Below are 19,447 nucleotides of genomic sequence, written 5' to 3' on the forward strand. Positions count from 1 at the left end.
GAAAATGTGAGAATGATGTTCTGCATTGTTTTACAAAGCTTTTATAGGTGACCATACCTTCTATAGGTGTGGTCTTGACATCATAAATGGCTTCATTTGAATAGCCAATCACCCTTAGTCCTTGTGCGTGTTTAGCAAAAGGGATGATATATGCAGTAAAAGTAAATGTAGCCTAGTTAGCCAGCAAGCTAGTTATCGAACATAAATTCATTTGAAAGCTGACATCTGCAAGCTCACTACCTATTTGAACTAGCCACTACTTACCATTGGGATACATGCAGGACTCTGGTTCAAACATAGCTAAAAATCTCTGGTTGGCTTTGCCATTGTGTTCGTTAGCTATTTCATGTGAGGTTTGTTTTGATTCCAGAAAGGCTGAGGCAGTGACCTTTCTGCCAATCAGGGCTGTGGAACATGAATATTAATGACTTATGTAAACACACCCACAGTGGGGAAATAAATTATGTATTTATTCTCATTTTTTCTTTTCTTTTTTATATATATATATTATTTTTTCTTTTTTTTACAAATGCAGACATTGGTTTATTAGATGCTTAGGAATGATACACAATTGGAATTAATCTTACTGTTGTGGAGCTTTAACATTCACTGAATAAATAAAGGTTAAATAAATACCCCATGACTTCCCATAGGGCTACATAAAATGTATCAGAACTGTAAGATTCCATAATAGAACCCAGACAGGTCAGGGCTATAGAATCTATGGTCAGGGTTCTGTTGAGTCTGGCCACTTCCTTCCCCTAGTTCACAAGTCTCTCCTTGACCCTCTTTAAGGTACAAACACCAGCTGGGCTGATAGAGACTCTGGAGGCCCCTGGGTTATCAGGAGTAAATATTAACCTATCTGGAGCCTCTGCAGCTCTGATTGAACCCTCAGCAGCCCTGACCTGGTGGCTGACTCCACACACATCACAACACTTCACAGGGGACGTGACATGGATAGGTTAAAAGAAACACTATCTATGGAAACGAACCCGTCTCGCTTGGAAAACACAGGTTGTGAAAACGATAAAACAGGCCAAATGATAGTGGGACCATGATTGTGTGGCAGGTCAGGTGTTCTCAAGTCAGCTACGCTCTGGTTTATCTGGGTTTGCTCAAAGGCTCAATGGTTCAACTTAACACTCCCAGGCCTCTGTTTGTCATATATGTGCCTGAATTCAGGGCAGGACTAGATTGGACTGGAGTGGATTGTCCTCTCAGTGGACACTCATCCTGGCTGCCAGGGCAACTGAGTGTTTCCCTATGCAGCAGCACGTTGCCACTGTGAAAGGAGAATTGATGTGAGGGAACCCTGATGTAACGACAGTCCTCTCCAGCGCTCGTAGACAGGAGCTGGCGTGAATAGAACTCCAAGCTCTATTCTAACGAGCCTCCCATTGATCTAAGCTTCTTTTTAATGCTGCGTTTAATACAGAGGCCTCCTCTGCTTTCATCTACTGCCAGCCCCCCCCCCTCTCTGTTCTATGATAACAGCTATGGCACTCTCTCTGCGTACAGACTGATGACGTACACTGATGACTCCCTATAGGGTAGAGAGATGGGCACCCCTCAATCATAGAAAATACATTAAAACATTACAATGTGTTAGCCCTGAATTTAAATCTTCTCTTTCATAGATTGAGGTTTTAGCTACGCAAAAAATACACTGTCACTGACAGACATGACAAATGAAGCATGACATGTATTTCTGAATGGCTCTGTCAACATACCTGTGTCCTCTGGCTATCTCTGACTAGAGAGTGCCCCCTAGTGGCATTGGACGAATAGATGTGACACCAATAGGGCCCATAATACTTACAGTACAGTATGTAGGACATCAAATGAATGTACCCTGTCTGTTCCTAAGCTGAATGAAAAAGCATTGGCTGATGTTGGCAGCTCATTGCCCAGACAATGAGGTCATCCTAGAGATAGTGTGTCTGTCTGCCATGCTTGATAAAAATTGGCTTCGATCCACTAACCATCCCCAGTGACTCAAACTAGTCGATTTGGTGCTGGAAAATGGGAATATCTTACTCATTGCAGAGTCTTGTCTTATTCTGCTGTGCACACAACAGAGGGATATATAGACCACAGGTATGAAACTTAAGAAATAAACACTCACACGCATCAAGTTGGTTTAATTTTATTCAAAAAGTTACTGTCTCCAGACAAGTACAAATCAGAAACAGAGTGAGTGACAGAGGATGGGGAACAAACAATAAAGCGTGTGTGTGTGTGTGTGTGTGTGAGTGAGTGTGAATGTGTGTGTATGTATGTATGTGTGTGTAGAAGAGAAAATAAAACACATAGCTATAAATGGCCAAAAAAAGTAAACACAAAAGAACATAAAGCTTGAGGTTTGTTTATATACATGATCTAATAAGTAAGAAATATACCAATGTAGTGGTAAATGACAAACAATAGACAGTATTTTTTCCAAAATATGTACTTACATAAAATAATTAGGTAAAACACACACAGGCTGATTATCTACTTCATCAACATTACATCAGTTCACCTCTAATGTTTTGTCATAACAACAACCCAATAATCCACCTTTAAACATGACTGATCCTCTGCACATGGAAGATTACTGTGAGAACGAATGACTTTCACAAGCATGTTTAAGGCTTAGGCATGGAATGATTACAAAGTAGAGATACCTCAGTAGACAAAACATCTCAGTAAAACTCGCAAACGACAAGTTTATGTCACATTTAAGCTTTGTCTAGCTGCCAGAGTGCTGCTGAATTACTTTCACGTTCAATAGGGTTTGAATGACTGGCTTTATGTTATACATAGTTCAATTGAAGAATTTTGTGACAGGACATTTTTTTTATGTTGAAAACCTTAAAGCTGAATTTCACAAATCTTTTTCATGAATCTTATTCAAACTAATTTACACGTAGGAAAAAAGGTAGAAACCCGAACACATTATTAAGACAAAGAAAAATCATAAAAATACAAATTTAAAAATCTTCCTTGATGCATGACTACACATGCTTTCATTTTTAAACAGTTACTTACACATTTCTGAAACCTTTAGAACTTTCGGTTGAAAATTTGAAATAAGAAAAACCAAAAGCACAGTTATAAAATCAGCACCGATTCATATATAACTTTATTTAAAATGTAGAGATACCTATTTCAACACTCTAATATGCTGGATTTCTGGAGAGAGAGAAATGTATTTTCTGCGAACGAACTGCTTTGCTTTTCTCAGAGTCGACACAGACTCTCACGGCCAGGACTCGTGTTTCTTGGGGAGACAGAGGAGCGGTCCAAATCTTTGGGTAAGCTTCAGAACTTACAGTGTGACATGTTCCATGAACACCCTGGGAAATCTTCACAGCACTACAGGGCACCTGACTCTATTCAACTCACCACCAGAACCATCAGAACCACCAGTGGTTATAAGGACCACAGAATTAGGCCCAAAAAAAACGGGGGAAATAAACTAAAACACAAAAGATATTCTCTAAAGACCTCCGTCCATTTCTAACACAGCATAGCCAGTAACTACCACCTGTTTATAAATTACTACTTCACACCTGGTTACTCACAATCACAGAAAGGGTTAGAGACATAAAACAAAGATTTCTTAACTTAGACATCTATAATCCCCCATTTGGAAAAAATAAAATAAAAACTACAAGTATGAATCTTCCTTCAGATAAAAATATCTGATTCCTTAAGCTTTGGAACTGCCACTCTATAACTGAACAGGGAAAGCTTACCCAAGGATTCTAAAAGTACTTGTTTTTTTTGTTTTGTTTTTTAAATCAAGTCCCCGCTGAGCAAACAACACTGTGTGTGGGTGCCCCGTTAGTCCACATGGAGTATAAGCTAGAAATATTCTCAACAGAAAACACGTCTGTTCTGAATCTAAAATTCTCCTTAAAGGGTAGCTTCAGCGATGTGACGCGGCCGCAGGTAGCGGGGCGACATTGGCCGGAGACGGGAGACGTTTCATGTGTTAGCTTTCTCTGTCACACAGCAGCTGTCACATGCACAGACGCCTATGGAACCGCTGGCCACTGAATCCTCTTGCTTGCTGTTGTTGTGGTTGTGTCTGAAGTCGCTCCGCTGCTTGTGGCAACGTCATATTGCTGAGTCTCCATTTAAATACAAAACGCCTCTTCTCTCGCTCCCAGCCTCCTAATATCAGCTTAAAACATGGACACTCCGAGGACCTAGAAAGAGAAAATATGCTTCGTTAGGCATCTGTGCAACTACCAAGCTCACTACATAGTAATGTGGAGTGAATCAGGAAGTGAATCGATCAAATCAATTAAAATCAGTGAATGTTACTTACAGACTCATCCATGATTGAGGCGGGGTCGAAGTAGTCTGGTTTCAGCTCCGATCTCTCGCGCCGGTTTTTCGAGGGGGGCTGGGAGAGAGAGAAGAAGGGGGAAATCATTAGGATACATGACCCTACAGTACATCTGACCTGTGTTTCCACAGTATGGATTTGGAAATTGGGCCCTAAAAGTACAAATGGTAGATTGAGACAGTGAAGCGTCCATCTCACCAGGTCAATGTCCATGGTGTCAAAGTCCATGCCTTCGTTTAGGTCGTCTATACGACCCTCTGATGACATCATAACATCCTCCACAATAGGCTCCTCGTCCTCCTCCATCAGCCCTGTGCCGCGACGACTACACACACACACACACACACACACACACACACACACTTTATAAATTACACGATTCCTTACATAGCAGTTCTACATCTACATAGGGACTCGATCGTACAAGGTCAAAAGCGACAGGTGTTCCTGAGGTCACAGTAATAATGCAAATAATAATAGTGATTATTATCTAATGACAATTGCTATTGTCTTACATGGCGTGCTGCAGGTTGGTCCTGAGCTTGGCGTAGTTCATGGCTCTCTCCTGCTGCTGACGCACCTCCTCCTGCTGTCTCTGCGCAAGCATCCACGTCACCTGGGTGCTAAACACACACACAAAACTATTAGGCAGCCATACATCTAGTCCGTGGGTAGTTATATGGTAAGTGTATCACATATGCTATGAGACTGTAAGGCCTCCATACTTGTAGTCCATGGGTGTTTGGTGGTGTTGGGGGGTCTGGTGTTGGGGTGTCTGATGGGGCTGCTGCTGCTGCTGGTCAGGAGGGAGGGCGTACACCCCCATGTAGCTGTCATCTCTCCCTCTCTTAGGCTCCCTCATGACGGTTGAGGTCAGGTGGGGGGACGGCATCATTACTGGGGTCTGCAGGTTCTGTTGCCACACCTCACTGCTGCTACTGCTCTCCTCAGCTGGGGACAGACAGAGGGTGGGTTACACACACACAGTAGACGCACGCACACACACACACACACAAGCTAGAAGGCATTAGAGGCCTGTTATCACCAAGCTTATGGTGCCTAGTCTCGCCCCTGAACCTTCTCAGTCCCCTCATCAGTAATGGGTGGATATTAGGCTCCATTCACCCTAAACTCTACACTTCCCTAAACCATTAAGGGGATGAAACCCACTGATCCTGTTTCAGTGGTTAGGGGACCATTCACCATCTGCTGCCGTTTAATCTCCTCTCTCATCGGCCAGGACGGAGCACAGATTGGAGCAGCATCTGGGTTAATCTGGGGGGGCTACATCACAGCTATTGTTACATCATGCCTGGGTTTCAGTTGATGAGGGATTCAGAGTGATTGAGATGAGGACCATTGGCGCTGGGGACAGAACCCTCATTGCACTGAATGAAGGGGAATGGGTGATGCATCCAACTCTACCTCTAGCAGGATTGCTAAGAGTTAACGCCACACTGCTGCCCGTCCCAGATAGCAAACGCACCCTACGTTGACTAACATGTGACCACAGAGGAGAAGCTACATGATAGTTCTGCTGACCTAACGATGACCTAAACGGGTCTGTGTACCTGCTCCTTCTGGCAGTTTCCTCTTGGCTGCGGAGGCCGTGGCCGTGGCTGCGGCAGGCTTGGCCTTCTTGGAGCGCACAGACGAGCCCCTGCTGGAGTAGCCGCTGATGACAGACATGGTGTCGTCATCTCCTCCGGCCTGCAGGGAATTCCTGTAGGAGATGAGAGGCAGCCAGCAGTCCTCTCTCTGCAGGGCCATCTGGAACGTCATGAACCGCTCCAGGTACATGTGACTGGAAGAGAGAGAGGGAGAGGGAGGTTATATATGCACGCAAGTGGAGTTAGCGTGCACGAACACACACACGCACACCCCCACACACCTCCCTCTAAGGAGGAGAGAATGAGACCACACACCCCCCACAACCATTGACTTACACAGTCCTCTTGTCCTGTCTCATGAGTTTGGAGGAGAACTCGCTGAGTATGTCCAGGAAGGCTAGATGAAGGGGAGGGAATCCTTCTCCCTGGGGGTTGACCTCCTTAAACGCAAACTCTATACCATCTCTGAAACAGACAACGGGAGAGGGAGAGAAGGGATGGGGAAACGTTCCTGATGACTTCGATCTTACTCATGAAGTACATAAAGTACAATACAATTCTACACTAATGAACTGGTCTATGAACACGCACACAGACACATAAGACTTTCCTCTCCACATTATGTACATGCATGCATGCACACGGTAATGACATCATATTCATTATGATGCACCGCTTGAGCTAATAGCAGGTGAGTAGGGAGCCTCACTTGTGCAGCATGGCGATGGCGTCCCTGGTTTTGACCTGGTCCAGACCGAAGGTGAGAGAGAAGCGTCTGGCCAGCTCCTTGATACCGCAGAACGATGACGAGGAGCGGTCGAACCCGGTACCCAGGTCTGACATCATCTCATTAAACAACTGGAGGGAGAGTGAAGGGGTGGGGTGGGGGGTGGTTAGTTACCACACATACACCCAACTCATAACAGTTATAACACACTGATAATCCATCTGCCAACAAACGCTTTGGCTTCTTCATCACCAAATTCAACCCCATACCATAACGCTGTTCGAGACTGACCTGCTGCAGACTGAGGATGAGGGTCTTGGCACACTGGATCTTGTCAATCTGTCTGGTCTTGCTCATGGTCTCCTTGATGATGTCACCGTAGTCATTGTAATACTGCCAGGGGGAGGGAGGGAGAGAGAGAGAGAGAGGGAGAGGTGGATACAGTTATGGAGCGGAGTGATGCTAGGTTAGATGCGCTAGTATGACGGGTGAAACCGGTAAGACGAACAGGTAACAACCGTGTCACTAGCAGGCACGAGTAGGTCATAACTCACCAAACATACAGGTAAGAGGAGGTCATTGCTAGGTCAAGCCAGGTAAGAGCAATGTAACAGAGGCCACCTTACCCTCATGTACTGTTTGAATATGTCTGCTCCAGTCTCCATCTCGACCACGTTGTAGATGATGAGCTTGCAGTAGGCTGCTAGAAGGTTCCTCCTCTTATGCAGGGCTTCTATCTTGGCCGCCTCGTCATCCTGCTGACCGTCTGCCGATACACACCAGGGGAGCCGTCAAAAACACAGCGCAGACACACACCACATCTACTACTACACACCCGCTAGGAACATGTGTCCTTGTGGGTTTCTGACTGTAGCCAGGCATCATCAGGAGAGTAGACCTGTGTGTGTGTGTGTGTGTTTGCTAGTGTGCGTGCGTGCGTGTGCAGTACCTGTGCTGTTGGAGTCATCGTCCTGGTCTATGAACACGTGATGCAGTATGAAGGACAGCAGCTCACACTGTAGGGAGTCGTCAGGTGAGTAGACCAGAGGCTCCAGGTGCTCTCTGCCACCAGACTGCACCTGGTGGCTGAAGATCAGCAGCACGTCGCACAGAATGGTGAACGCCTACAGAACACAAACACAGGAGGGAGGGAAGAAAACAGTTAGTGTGGTGAACCGCCTTCTTGGCCTTCTCTTCTATGAACCAAAGATTCCTTATGGTTTCCCTAAACGGGTTATGTAAGTGGGACTCCAAAGACCCTCACAAGCTGAGTATGGACTAAACCAGGAGTATAACTAAAAGCACCAAGCTGTCTACTGTGACGTGTGTAGGACCCCTGTTCTAGTTTCAGGACCACAGCCGTAATACAGACCTGCTCTTTGACCGTTGTGTTGACGTTGGTGAGGTAACGCTGGCACATCATACAGAACGCTCTCATCTGTTTCCTCAGGGTCACCATGTCCTCCTGAAGCAACACATATACAAATACATTAACATTCAACGTTACATTAACATTCACCAGCAGATTAACATTCAACGTTACATTAACATTCAATTAACATTCAACATCAGATTAACATTCAACATTCGATTTATATTCACCATGCATCCACTTTGTTTTCATCTACCCTGCGGTTTCAGATAATTGAAGATGGAATAGAGGTCTATTGAGATACACCTGCTACCAACCACACAAACTCTGCGACTATGAAACGGAAAAAGTTGTCCACTTGTCAATCACACGCTTTGTAAGGAGGTGACACTTGACACCATCGCCCGATTGTTCACCTTTTTGTGGCTGCCCTCCGATACCTTGGCCAGGTTCCACAGGATCACATAGTGGGTACACTGCAACGCGTGGATCACTATCTACTCACAGAGAGGGGGGGGGAGAGAGAGAGAGAGTGAGTTCATATATCAATGAGACTCCAGGTAGCTCTGTGGAGGTGGGTATTTCTATCCTCTGTGTTAGCTCACCTGCTCAGGCATGTCTCCGTTCTCGATCCCTGTGTTGAGTAGCTTGAAGTTGCTGGTGAACAGGTCCCACTGAGACAGGTCATGGGCACTGAGAGAGAGAGAGAGAAAGAGAGCATCAGGATTCATTCAGTCACAGTCACAGTAGTGGCCTTCTGCCACAAAGGAGTTGGGAGGAGGAGAGGAGTGAATGGGGGTGGGGGAGAGGAGTGAATGGGGGTGGGGGACAGGAGAGAATGGGGGTGGGGGAGAGGAGAGGAGTAAAAGAAAGGGGAGGTGGAGAGTGTAGAGAGATCATAGGGGACATGTCTCTTACTTGTGGAAAGCGGTGATCCTCTTGAGAGTGGACAGGACCTGGTAGGCATCATCCTCGTCTGCCTCCTCTCCCTGTAGAGAAATCACGAGCGTCAGTCTCACCTCTACAGCATTAACACTCACTCCCTCTGGCCTCAGTCATTGGCCTGGTTCCCAAAACAACCCATGGTACCTTTTCCCTGACCCTTCGGTTTCTGCCTCTGTAAGCCTTATGGCAACATCTCCTAGCCCCAGACAACTTTGCTATCACCTATCCCGTGTCCATTAGAGACAAAAAAAAGTGCATGACATTTTTTCAGACCAGACTTGAGTCTGATTTCTGTCTGCCTCCCACTCTCTAAACTCCTCCATTTCTATGTATCTCTAAACTCTTCCATTTCTATGTATCTCTAAACTCTTCCATTTCTATGTATCTCTAAACTCCTCCATTTCTATGTATCTCTAAACTCCTCCATTTCTATGTATCTCTAAACTCTTCCATTTCTATGTGTCTCTCATGTCTGTATTCAGTCTCTCTCTCTCACCTCCTGTAGGAAGTCTTCTAGTAGCCTGTTGAACTTGTCCACCAGCTCGTCCAGCAGCTGAGAGCGGGCGATGTCCACCCTGTTGAAGATGGTGAACTCCTCGTTGCAGAGGGCGTGGTAGGTCTTGGAACAGGCCTCCAGGACCTCTGTGTCTGTGTGCTTCTCTACCGTCTCCCTGATCTGACGCAGCAGTGACTCCAGGTGCTAGATAGGAGAAAGGTGTCATGCATTAACACCCCAATCACCAATCAGTCAACGTTGCCTATAACAATGTGTGACATTGAGTCTTAGCGACTTGACAACTAGCCGAGTTTGGAGTACATGGTGCTTTGATGTGACTGGGGAGTTGCTTGTGTCTCTCTCTTAGCAGTTATCTATGTGAAGGACCTTGAGGAGGTCCTCTTGACCCAACGGTCGACGCCTGGGTCATCTACCCGGGAGACCAGGGTTGGAACCCTGCCTGTCACACTGAAGCACACAGGTCAGTGAGCGCTCACCTTCTCCAGACGTCCCGTGGTGTAGATCTCCAGGTCAAAGTACTGAGGCAGGTGCAACAGGTTGGTCACTTTCTCTGAATCCACAGAGTACTGGACACAGACAGAGACACAGACCTTCTTGAGAAACAGCATTCACAAAAACTGACATCCGCAGTGTATCATTACAGAGATCATACTAGAATAAAACCCTCATAATTAAAGGTCTAGCTATTCAGAGTTAATCGTCTAGCGGGCAGGACCCAAGAAGAAGGGGTTTTAATTTCATGTCGTCATATACAACCTGTTGAAGTCCCTGATTGTAGAGACTCAAAAAGAGGTGACCTACCTTGGCCAGCAGAGGGGGCAGTGTTATAGCAAACAGCTCAGTCATCCTGGTACGGTCGTCCAGCTGAGTCTTCTTCTCCTTGGCTGTCATCACCTGGTCAGAGAGATAGCAAACTAGAGTTCAGTTACCTGTCTCATCAACCTAGCTGCAGGTTACGCTACAGACAGAATCTACTGACGTTGCTTTTCCCCCGCTGCATAAAAACAAAAGACGGTGCTTGGGGCAAAGTCAGAGATCCGCGTGTTTACACAGCCATGCCTGAGGCTAGTGTGTGTGTGTGTGTGTGTGTGTGTGTGTGTGTGTGTGTGTGTGTGTCTTACCCTCTTCCCCGTGCCGCGGCCCACAGGAGGATGGCACTCTGCAGCTTGGCGCACAGTACACAGCATGATCTCTATTAGAGCAGTCTCCTGTCTGTCTGTCAGGGCTACACGGAGAGAGAGAGACAGAGATATTAGCTCAGGACACACAACCATACACACACTGGTAAAGACAAGCTTCAGCCTGAATGGAGTGTTGTTTAGAAGAGGACTAGAGGGGTTGAGTCACACCTTCTTCTCCAGGCAGCGGGTCATCCAGCAGTAGGCTGGTCATACACTCCCAGTCCTTCAGCAGCTCGCCACCACTCTCCCACAGAGAGTCCACCAGGTACGCAGCATGCTCATGGAGCTGAGAGAGAGATTGAGGTTGAGAGAGAGAGAAACAGACAGTCAGTGTTTGTGTGTGTCTCCCATTGTGAGTCCACTTGGTACACTACTTGTGAGAGAATGAGAGTGCATTTATATCTTCAATACTTTGAAATAAGGATAATCAATAAGCCCTCATTCAACTCTGCTGGCAAGATGTTAGGTATGGAGGTCTCCCCCATAGCAATTATTCTTCAGCAATATCAGCCTATGTATTATTACTGGGAAGTGTCGATCTAAACATCTGCCAACATGTTTGAAATTAAACAGATTGCTAAAGCATATTAAACGCCTAATGATGAAATACCTCGCACTTCTGTGTGAGTCATGAAATACGGTACTGCCCCTTTAAGACGTCAGTCAGCACCAGCCAATGAAGTTGAACACTCACTGCTGCATTCACTCACTGCTCACCTGCCTCCTTCTAAAACCATTCCTGTACTTCTGAGATTCCTAACTTTGAATTCTCTCTGTCTGCTTGATCAGCTATGTTGCTAGTCAGCTGTCTCTCCGACAGCTCAAGCAGGCTGAAGGAAGCATTCCGAATTAGTGAACTTTGCCGCGAGAAAATGTACTTGTCCATCCCAAAGAAACAATTCTACTTGGTATCGACTTGATTCCGTCGGTTCCATTAAGGAACCAAACTTCGGTACCCAGCCCGAGTGTGTGTGTGTCTTGCCCTCACCTCACTCTCCAGGAAGAAGAAGACTGTAGTCTTGATGAGGTTGGCATTGGGGCTCTGTCTGCCTCTCCTCTTGGGGGCACCTTCCTCCTCAGGCTCCCGCTGGCTGAATAGTCTGAAAAGAGGCAGAGGGGAAAAGGGTCAATCACTGCTCTTACTATCAGGCACTCAGGTATTAGTGTGCACACCAGTCTTTCAATAGCCCCTAGCTCCTTTCCCTATCATGGTCAACACCAACACTGGCAGACCAGTCAAATCATCACCACCTCAGTATGACTTCTATGACTTCACCACTGAGCCAGCTCTCACATCTCCTACAAATCTCTCTCTCTCTCTCTCTCTCTCTCACTCACTCTCTTCTTCTCTCTTTCTAACCTCTCTACTACTCCTTTCTTCAGCTCTGCGTCTCTGTTCCGGGGGAAGAAATGAGACGTTGAGTTTTCATCTTTATGTCACATTAATCCTAATATTCACAACAACAACCATGAAATTGCCTCTTGACAGATCTACGGTCAGCTGTGTATCGCCCACTCTTAATGGTAAAGGTTTTGGGAAGAGTACATTGATCCTAGATCTGTGCTTGAGAGCAACTTCTGCCCACAACTCCTGACTAAAAGCACTAATTCAGTACATGACCCTATTGTTGTTAATGACCATGTCTAAACAATAAAAAAGAGGAGTAACATCATACTTCTTAAACAGGAACTCCCCGGCTGCTATGGCAACAGGTCGGTGGGCAGAGTAGACCAGGTGATAGACGCTCTCACAGTCCTCGGGGCTGAGCACCTCATCTGTACTACTGCAGAAACACACACAGCAACTCTAATTCAGTGGGTGTCATGACCTTTATACAAAGACAGTTGGAACATGGGAATGGAGGTTACAAGGACTCAACAGAGCAATGTGTAAGCAATTACAGATCATAGCGTCTTACTGTAAAACGAGTGTGAGCAGTTTTATTGCTTGGACCGCTACGTCATACTCCTTGTCCAGAGTCATGGAGACTATACGGTCCTGAGAACATAGGTAAAAAAAAAAGAAAAAAAAAAAGAGGCAGATTTAGAGAAGAGGTTTCACAACACTATTCATCATTCATATGAGCAGTAACACAAACAAACCCCTCCTCCTCAAACTGAAGTTTACAGATCAAGCAGTCGTGGCCAGAGGTTGTATTGTTGAAGGGAAGAGCCAGAATGGATCAGTATTCAATTTGGTGCGCGGTGAGCTGAACAGCAGGTGGCGCTAACCTTGAAGCGGCTGGTGAAGAGCTCCAGTCGTGTGTTGAGCTCTCTGTTGTAGTAGAGACCCTGCAGCGCTGTCAGACACTTGAGACGCACCTCTCCTTGCTAAAACACACACACAATCAGAAATACACTTCATCTGGCTGAAAAAATACATTCTCCACGTTACATCTCATTTGCTCCACACACACACACACACACATCATTCATGAGTCTCTCTCTCCCTCCCTCATACTCACACACACAAACAGCCACAGCTCACCTTGTCGTGCATGGTCCAGCCCACATATTTCAGGTAGCTGTCATTGAGGAAGGCATCGCTGTACAGTTTCATCCACATTCCGATCTCCTCTATGCAGATGGCCCTAATCTCTGCTATCGCATCACTGAAACAATGACAGACATCATCATCATCATCATCACCTCCGCTATACAGTTAGGATTCAGCCCAAAGGGAGGAAACAAGAAGAGACAGGGAACGTACCGATATCGGTGAACAAACACACCCTTGAATATTGCATTCATCATGTTTTCGATCTCGTCCTGATTTTCTTGCAACTGAAAAGAGAACAAGAAACAATTTCATAAAAATGTATTTTCTACTCACGCAATACAGAATAATTTTGACATTTTTACACGCATCTAAGCAGAAAGCCATCATAGTTGAGGCATTGGTGTGCAATGAGACTTTATTAGTGTGTGTGATGCTGCTACTGGTAGTGTGGTGGCAGTCTGAGCCAGCAGATGGGTGCCCAGTGGGTCCTGACGTTACATAACCTAGTAAACTGCCAATGCCTGCATTAACACAGCATACACCACACACTCCATGCCGGCATTAACACAGCATACACCACACTCCATGCCAGCATTAACACAGCATACACCACACACTCATCTCCAGAATTAACACAATGTACACCACAGACTCAATGCCAGCTTTAACACAGTGCAAAGGGGTGTGCAGGGCCCATGCTAGAACACAAGTGGCACAAGTGGCCATCATGTCAGACTACGCACACACACACCATTTGTTCCTAGGTTGAACGTTAAAACAGATCTGCGCCATGATCGTCTGGGTGTGAGAGTTGATGCAACGCGTGTAGTGAGGTATGATAAGAGGTTTTCCAAGCAGGGAGAGCAGTCAGACTATAGACTGACTCTCTCTTACTTCTTGCATTTCTGCAGCAGTAGTTCCAGTATATACACTCACCGAACACTTTATTAGGAACACTATACTAATACTGGGTAGGGCCTCCCTTTCCTCTCAAAACAGCCTCAATTCTTCATGGCACTGATTCCAAGATGTTGGAAACATTCCTTTGAGATTTTGGTCCATGATGACATGATTGCATCACGCAATTCCTGCAGATTTTTCAGGTGCACTTTCAAGCTGTGAATATCCCGTTCTACCACATCCCAAAGGTGTTCTATTGGATTCAGATCCGGTGACTGGAAAGGCCACTGAAGAACACTGAACTCATTGTCAAGTTCATGAAACCAGTTTGAGACGACTTTTGCTTTGTGACATGGTGCATTATCATGCTGGAAGTAACCATTAAAACATGGGTAAATTGTGGCCATGATGGGAGGCACATGGTCAGCAACAATACTCAAATAGGCTGTGCCATTCAAGCAATGATTGATTGGTATTATAACGGGCCCAAAGTGTGCCAAGAAAACATTCCCCACACCATCACACCACCTTCACCATGAGATGGTGTACAGATGATCCTAATAAAGTGTTGGGTGAGTGTATTTGTGAGAGTGTGTGTGTCACAGACCTCTTTGCGTTTCTGCAGTAGTAGCTCCAGTCTGTCATTGGCCCTCTTGGCCACCATCTTGTTCCTCTCTGCCTCGTACTGCCGTTGGGTGTTGTCCATGTTGATGCTCAGGTTCAGAGCTACGTTTACCAGGGCCGTCATCAGCTTCATAGCTGCACAAACACACAATCACGTTCTTCACATATCTGTAGTGCAACATCTTACATAAGGAAATCCTCTAATGAAAACTGTGACTTGAGTCAGTACACATTACGCACCTACCAGACTGAACCTATTTAACCGTTGGGTTGTCAAAACCCATAACCCTCTGGAGTTTCTTCAAAAACCAACACATACCCACAGTGACCCAGAGATTCGCGTGCACGCACACACACACACACACTCTCTCTCTTACCTGCGAGTGTGCTGGTGTGCCTGAAGGCTCGGACCTGGGAGTCCGACAGGCCGGTGAGGAGGGATATGACCGTGTCCATCATGTACTCATCGTAGATGATGCTGTACTGACACTGGCGCACCAGCACTGCGATGAACTCGCAGAAACTGCCCTTGAACTTCTTCCACAGGGGCCCTGCGATGGTCAGAGGGTAGTCGCCACTGTCCTGCAGACGGATGAGGAACACAGGGAGGGAGCACACTGGTAAATGCACTTCTTTAGAGAGGGCCAATACATCACACACTGACAGTTACTGATCAGCAAAAAAATAATCTCTGTTATATGAAATAAGAACTCAACTGAAACACACAACACAAAAAAAAATGTGCAGAAGAGAAATCTGGAGCCATATCAGAATTGAAAAATCTTTCAGAAGACAACAGAAAACATGATAAACGATCCAATACTATTACTGAACATCATCTCAGTACCTCATCAAACTCCTCCGTCATTCTCCTGATGATCTCTGAGTTCTGCATGTTGCGAAACATCTCCCCGCTGACGACCCCTGGAGCACAGGAGGAGAAAAAGGGTAATTCGCTAAACTGATCTAGCACGCCAAGTCTAGTCCATCCTCTTCAGAAGCTATGTCTTCTGTTGCCTGACACACACACACACACACACACACACACACACACCTTTACAGCCCGAGCACTGGATGAAGAAGTTGATGAGGTCCAGGAGGGCCACATCTCGATCAGTCTTGTAGGACTCGATCCAGTCGTCAACAACCGACTGCAAGAAAACAACGAGTCAAAAACAAAATATAGAAATTAAATCAACTTACAGTGCAGTTTATTCTGTATGTCAAGATAACATTAAAAAAATAGTATGATTGCTAACATACACAAACACATTTCCATTGTGATAATGTGAGCACACATACAAAGACGCATACGCAAAGGTGTGTATACACACACACACACACACACACACACACCTGCATGGCACTCTTGCCCAGCTTCACCACCTCAAACAGCATCATGTTCTCCATGCCATTCTCCTGGTGGTGGCCGTTCATCCGGCCAGGGCCCCCTCCCTTCCCCCCTTTACCCTTCTCCCCAGGGGCCTTCTTGCCCTTCTTTCCCCCCTGCGTTGGAGAGAGGAATGGATGGAGAGGAGAGGTGAGACACAGTACAGGCAGAATCATGTTATGAGGGACAAGCACTTTTCATCTAACACTGCAAAATAAATGTCTTCAGCAAGGATAATAAAGTAGTCTACTTTTGCCAACTTAATTAAATCAATCATTCTCAGCATGTGATGATGGGTTAAATCCAAACACACGCAATAACACCAAAACACCACAATAGGGTCAAGTAAAGTAATTGAAAATCAGACATGGGAGATAATAAGTAGGGTGAGGAGTCGTCCTGGATCATGTGACCTGTCCAGGACAACCTACTGGCCCAAAGGCTGCGTTCACATTGCGCTTTTGTTGTTGTTGTTGTGGTTACGCGCTTGAATGTTGAATGTCAAAGTTTTCTAAGAGACTACACACTTGGCATAATAACTTAAAAAGTAAAAAAAAGGAAAGGCTGCTACCTTTCCTTTGGTTGGGTTTGTAATCTTTCCATCAGGATCCTCAGAGAAGTCTGTGTCTGAGGAGAAACGTGTGTCTGTATCCCTGTTGACAAACACAGGCATTAGGAACACATCCGCTACGTTTCCCATTCTTATCAAGCCAGCACTCATGGTTCTCAAGATGCCAATAGCAGAAGGTAAAAGTAACCACTTACTGAGGGAAGTGGAAATCTGACGATATATCTGGTGCTGCTATCATTTCTGTAACATCTTTTGGACCACCTCAACTTATGACTGACTTCAGATCCTCAGAGACCACAGGGCAGCCGAGCAGTCGCATATGACCTAGAAAGAAATCAAGAGAGAATGCATGGATTTGTATTGGAGAAATTCAGAATGCATGGACACGGTAAGAGGATTGCCTTGACCCAGTGCCACAGGAAATGATGCATGTTGGCTCCAGCTTTGAAGACTAGTGTGGTGCTCTCATAAATCAACACAGAGCTCTGTTCTCTGCAAAAACGTGTGCCCTGTCATTTCCACTGGAAAAAAATAAAATACTATTTTCACATGGTAACAGGGGGTGGGCACTTGCACTCCTGTCATGCTCAGCTATGTCCTCATTGGCCCTCACTCTTCTCGCCTCCCCCCTGGTTTCCAGGAAACGTCACCGCGGGCAGGACAGAAGATCTGCCTTCACTACCAAATATAGAAGCATCCAACACGCCCCCGGTACACATCTTAACCAATCAAAACCGAGTATCAACATCGGTGGACGTAAACATGAAAAACAGCAGGGAGCAGAGTAGAATACTCGGCCATGATAGATGACATGGCCGTGTGTCCACGACGGAAAAAGCACATTCGCAATATAGCCTATGCCATCGCCTGTTTTGTGTCAAATCAATAAAAAAAAAAGTGTTCCCTGTCTGTCAATTGGGTAAACGTACTGTAGTGACCAGGTACCTACGTTCACGGGAGGCAAATGTAACTCCACCCAACCTTGTGCAGGGTGTGTCATAAATAGTGTACTAAGTAATATACAACTTCTAACAGGGAACGACTCTGAACAACAATGCTGCAAATGTAAATGCTTGATTTACTAGTGGGTCAGAATGAATAATGGTGTTAAATGGCGTCCTATTTCATTGAACATCTATAGAAAACTATCTTTCTTCCTTTGAAGGATGTCTTAGACAAGTGCGCGGGAATTTACTTAAAATGTGTACAGTATGTCTTGCTAGCTAAATACCTAAGTAATACGCACGGAAGTGGGTCAGGTGACAATATCTAATAACGAGTTGTCAAAATGATTACTGTGCTGAATTTGTTATTACGCAACTAGCTAACTACTCAGCCATTAAAGTTGCTTAAATGCAAGACGGTACAAGCGCTAGCTGGTTGACTTGTCGGCAAAAGTCTGCTGCCTGTTGACCGAAAAAGTGGCGCCAAAACCCGGGAATAAATGCTATCATTGACGGTATCCCCGCGATACAAAGCGCAATGAATGACGCATGAACTATTCCGAAAACAGATAGGCTGTACAGGTTGTACACACGGACTCCCGTTCGCTAATCTGTGACACGGGGACCGTTCCCAGCACGGACAGCGGACGCTACGGGGCTTGCTCCGTCCGTGTCTGACGGGACTGTCATGATAGATTAACAATAACGGTAGGTACTAAACTCCAAGACAGCTACATTACCGGTCATGGAAAACATGAAAGGAACTCGACAACTGATCCCTATCCGTAAACTCTCCAATGATACAGAAAATAACAAGTTAACATTTTCTATGTAACAGTTTATTCCTTGAGGACATGTCATAACATTCCGCCGTGAGATATCTCCATCTTGCTAGTAGCAGCTAGCCAGCTAACTTGTAGCCTACGAATAATTCTCCATCTTGCGTTGAACTACCCAAAATAGGCCGCTAGCTACTGAACTGACAGTGGGAACAAATCGTCTGTCTACTTCCTCTACAGACTAGGACCTTTCTCCACTGCACAGCTAACCATTGCAAAGACACAGACTTGGCGGAGCAACCATAAATCCAGGGCTATCTAGCTAGCTGGCCACAAAAACATTCTCCTCCTTGCGTCCTCCATCTTGCCTCGGGAGTTCCAGCGCCAGTACAGCTAGCTAAATATCTAGCTAGGGTGCCCGCTTCGTTAGCTAGCTATATTAGCTACGTTCCAATTAGGTATAGCTATAACTATAGTAAGTTACCTTTAAGTTCGTAAGCTATTTTCTTAAATTCATGTACTTTCGTTTGCGTTGCTTGAGTCAGCGCTTAGCTACCATTACCGCTTTAGCTAGCTAGCTCACACAGACCGTCGTTCGGGCCATATTAGCAGCGTAGCTGATTAGCTAACCTAGCCACAGAGGCTAGCTAGCTAACATTACCAACAAAATACAAACCAACTAACTTCCAGATTCCTCTCCGCCATTTTATAACTTACCTCGTTATCAAATTAAGTTCCAGCAGATGTCAAATTTAGCGAAGATGTTGCGTGTTCTTATAATGATATTAGTGAAATTTCAATGTAATTCCGCATGAGTTTGAAAGTGGCGGTCAGAGACAGTTTTGGACGCTCTCTCACCCCGCTTGCTCCGTAGGGTTTGTTGTTTCGACGAGACTGAAGGGGAGGAAACTCCTGGTGCAGAGCTGCCACCTAGCGGTCAGAGGAAACATGGCCAATGCATAGACTGGTCTAATGCCTCGTGAGTGGTCTGACATCCAGTGGTTATTTACAAGGAGTGCAGCTCGCAGCAAATACAGTATTATAG

The 19,447-nt window shown here is 45.6% G+C and overlaps 1 protein-coding gene across 1 annotated transcript; it reads right to left on the reverse strand.

Annotated features, from left to right (window-relative positions):
* Positions 1–2,133: 2,133 nt before the first annotated feature.
* Positions 2,134–19,262, reverse strand: stag2b (STAG2 cohesin complex component b). Its single transcript, XM_083685505.1, has 34 exons — positions 19,120–19,262; positions 16,874–17,003; positions 16,680–16,761; positions 16,075–16,224; positions 15,773–15,869; positions 15,566–15,642; positions 15,096–15,300; positions 14,702–14,853; positions 13,405–13,478; positions 13,183–13,306; positions 12,927–13,025; positions 12,614–12,693; positions 12,371–12,478; positions 11,683–11,794; positions 10,863–10,980; positions 10,635–10,738; positions 10,315–10,407; positions 9,990–10,079; positions 9,493–9,696; positions 8,970–9,040; positions 8,657–8,744; positions 8,468–8,548; positions 8,052–8,144; positions 7,629–7,803; positions 7,306–7,445; positions 6,971–7,072; positions 6,662–6,810; positions 6,289–6,417; positions 5,914–6,146; positions 5,068–5,293; positions 4,858–4,965; positions 4,541–4,667; positions 4,322–4,399; positions 2,134–4,199 (listed from the first exon to the last, which is right to left on the reverse strand). The coding sequence occupies exons 2-34, from the start codon at positions 16,915–16,917 to the stop codon at positions 4,176–4,178; spliced, it is 3,837 nt and encodes a 1,278-aa protein (XP_083541631.1). The 5' UTR covers positions 16,918–17,003; positions 19,120–19,262; the 3' UTR covers positions 2,134–4,175.
* Between the last annotated feature and the right edge of the window lie 185 nt (positions 19,263–19,447).

This window comes from Argentina silus (genome assembly GCF_951799395.1).
Source record: "Argentina silus genome assembly, chromosome: 15".
Taxonomy (NCBI): domain Eukaryota; kingdom Metazoa; phylum Chordata; class Actinopteri; order Argentiniformes; family Argentinidae; genus Argentina; species Argentina silus.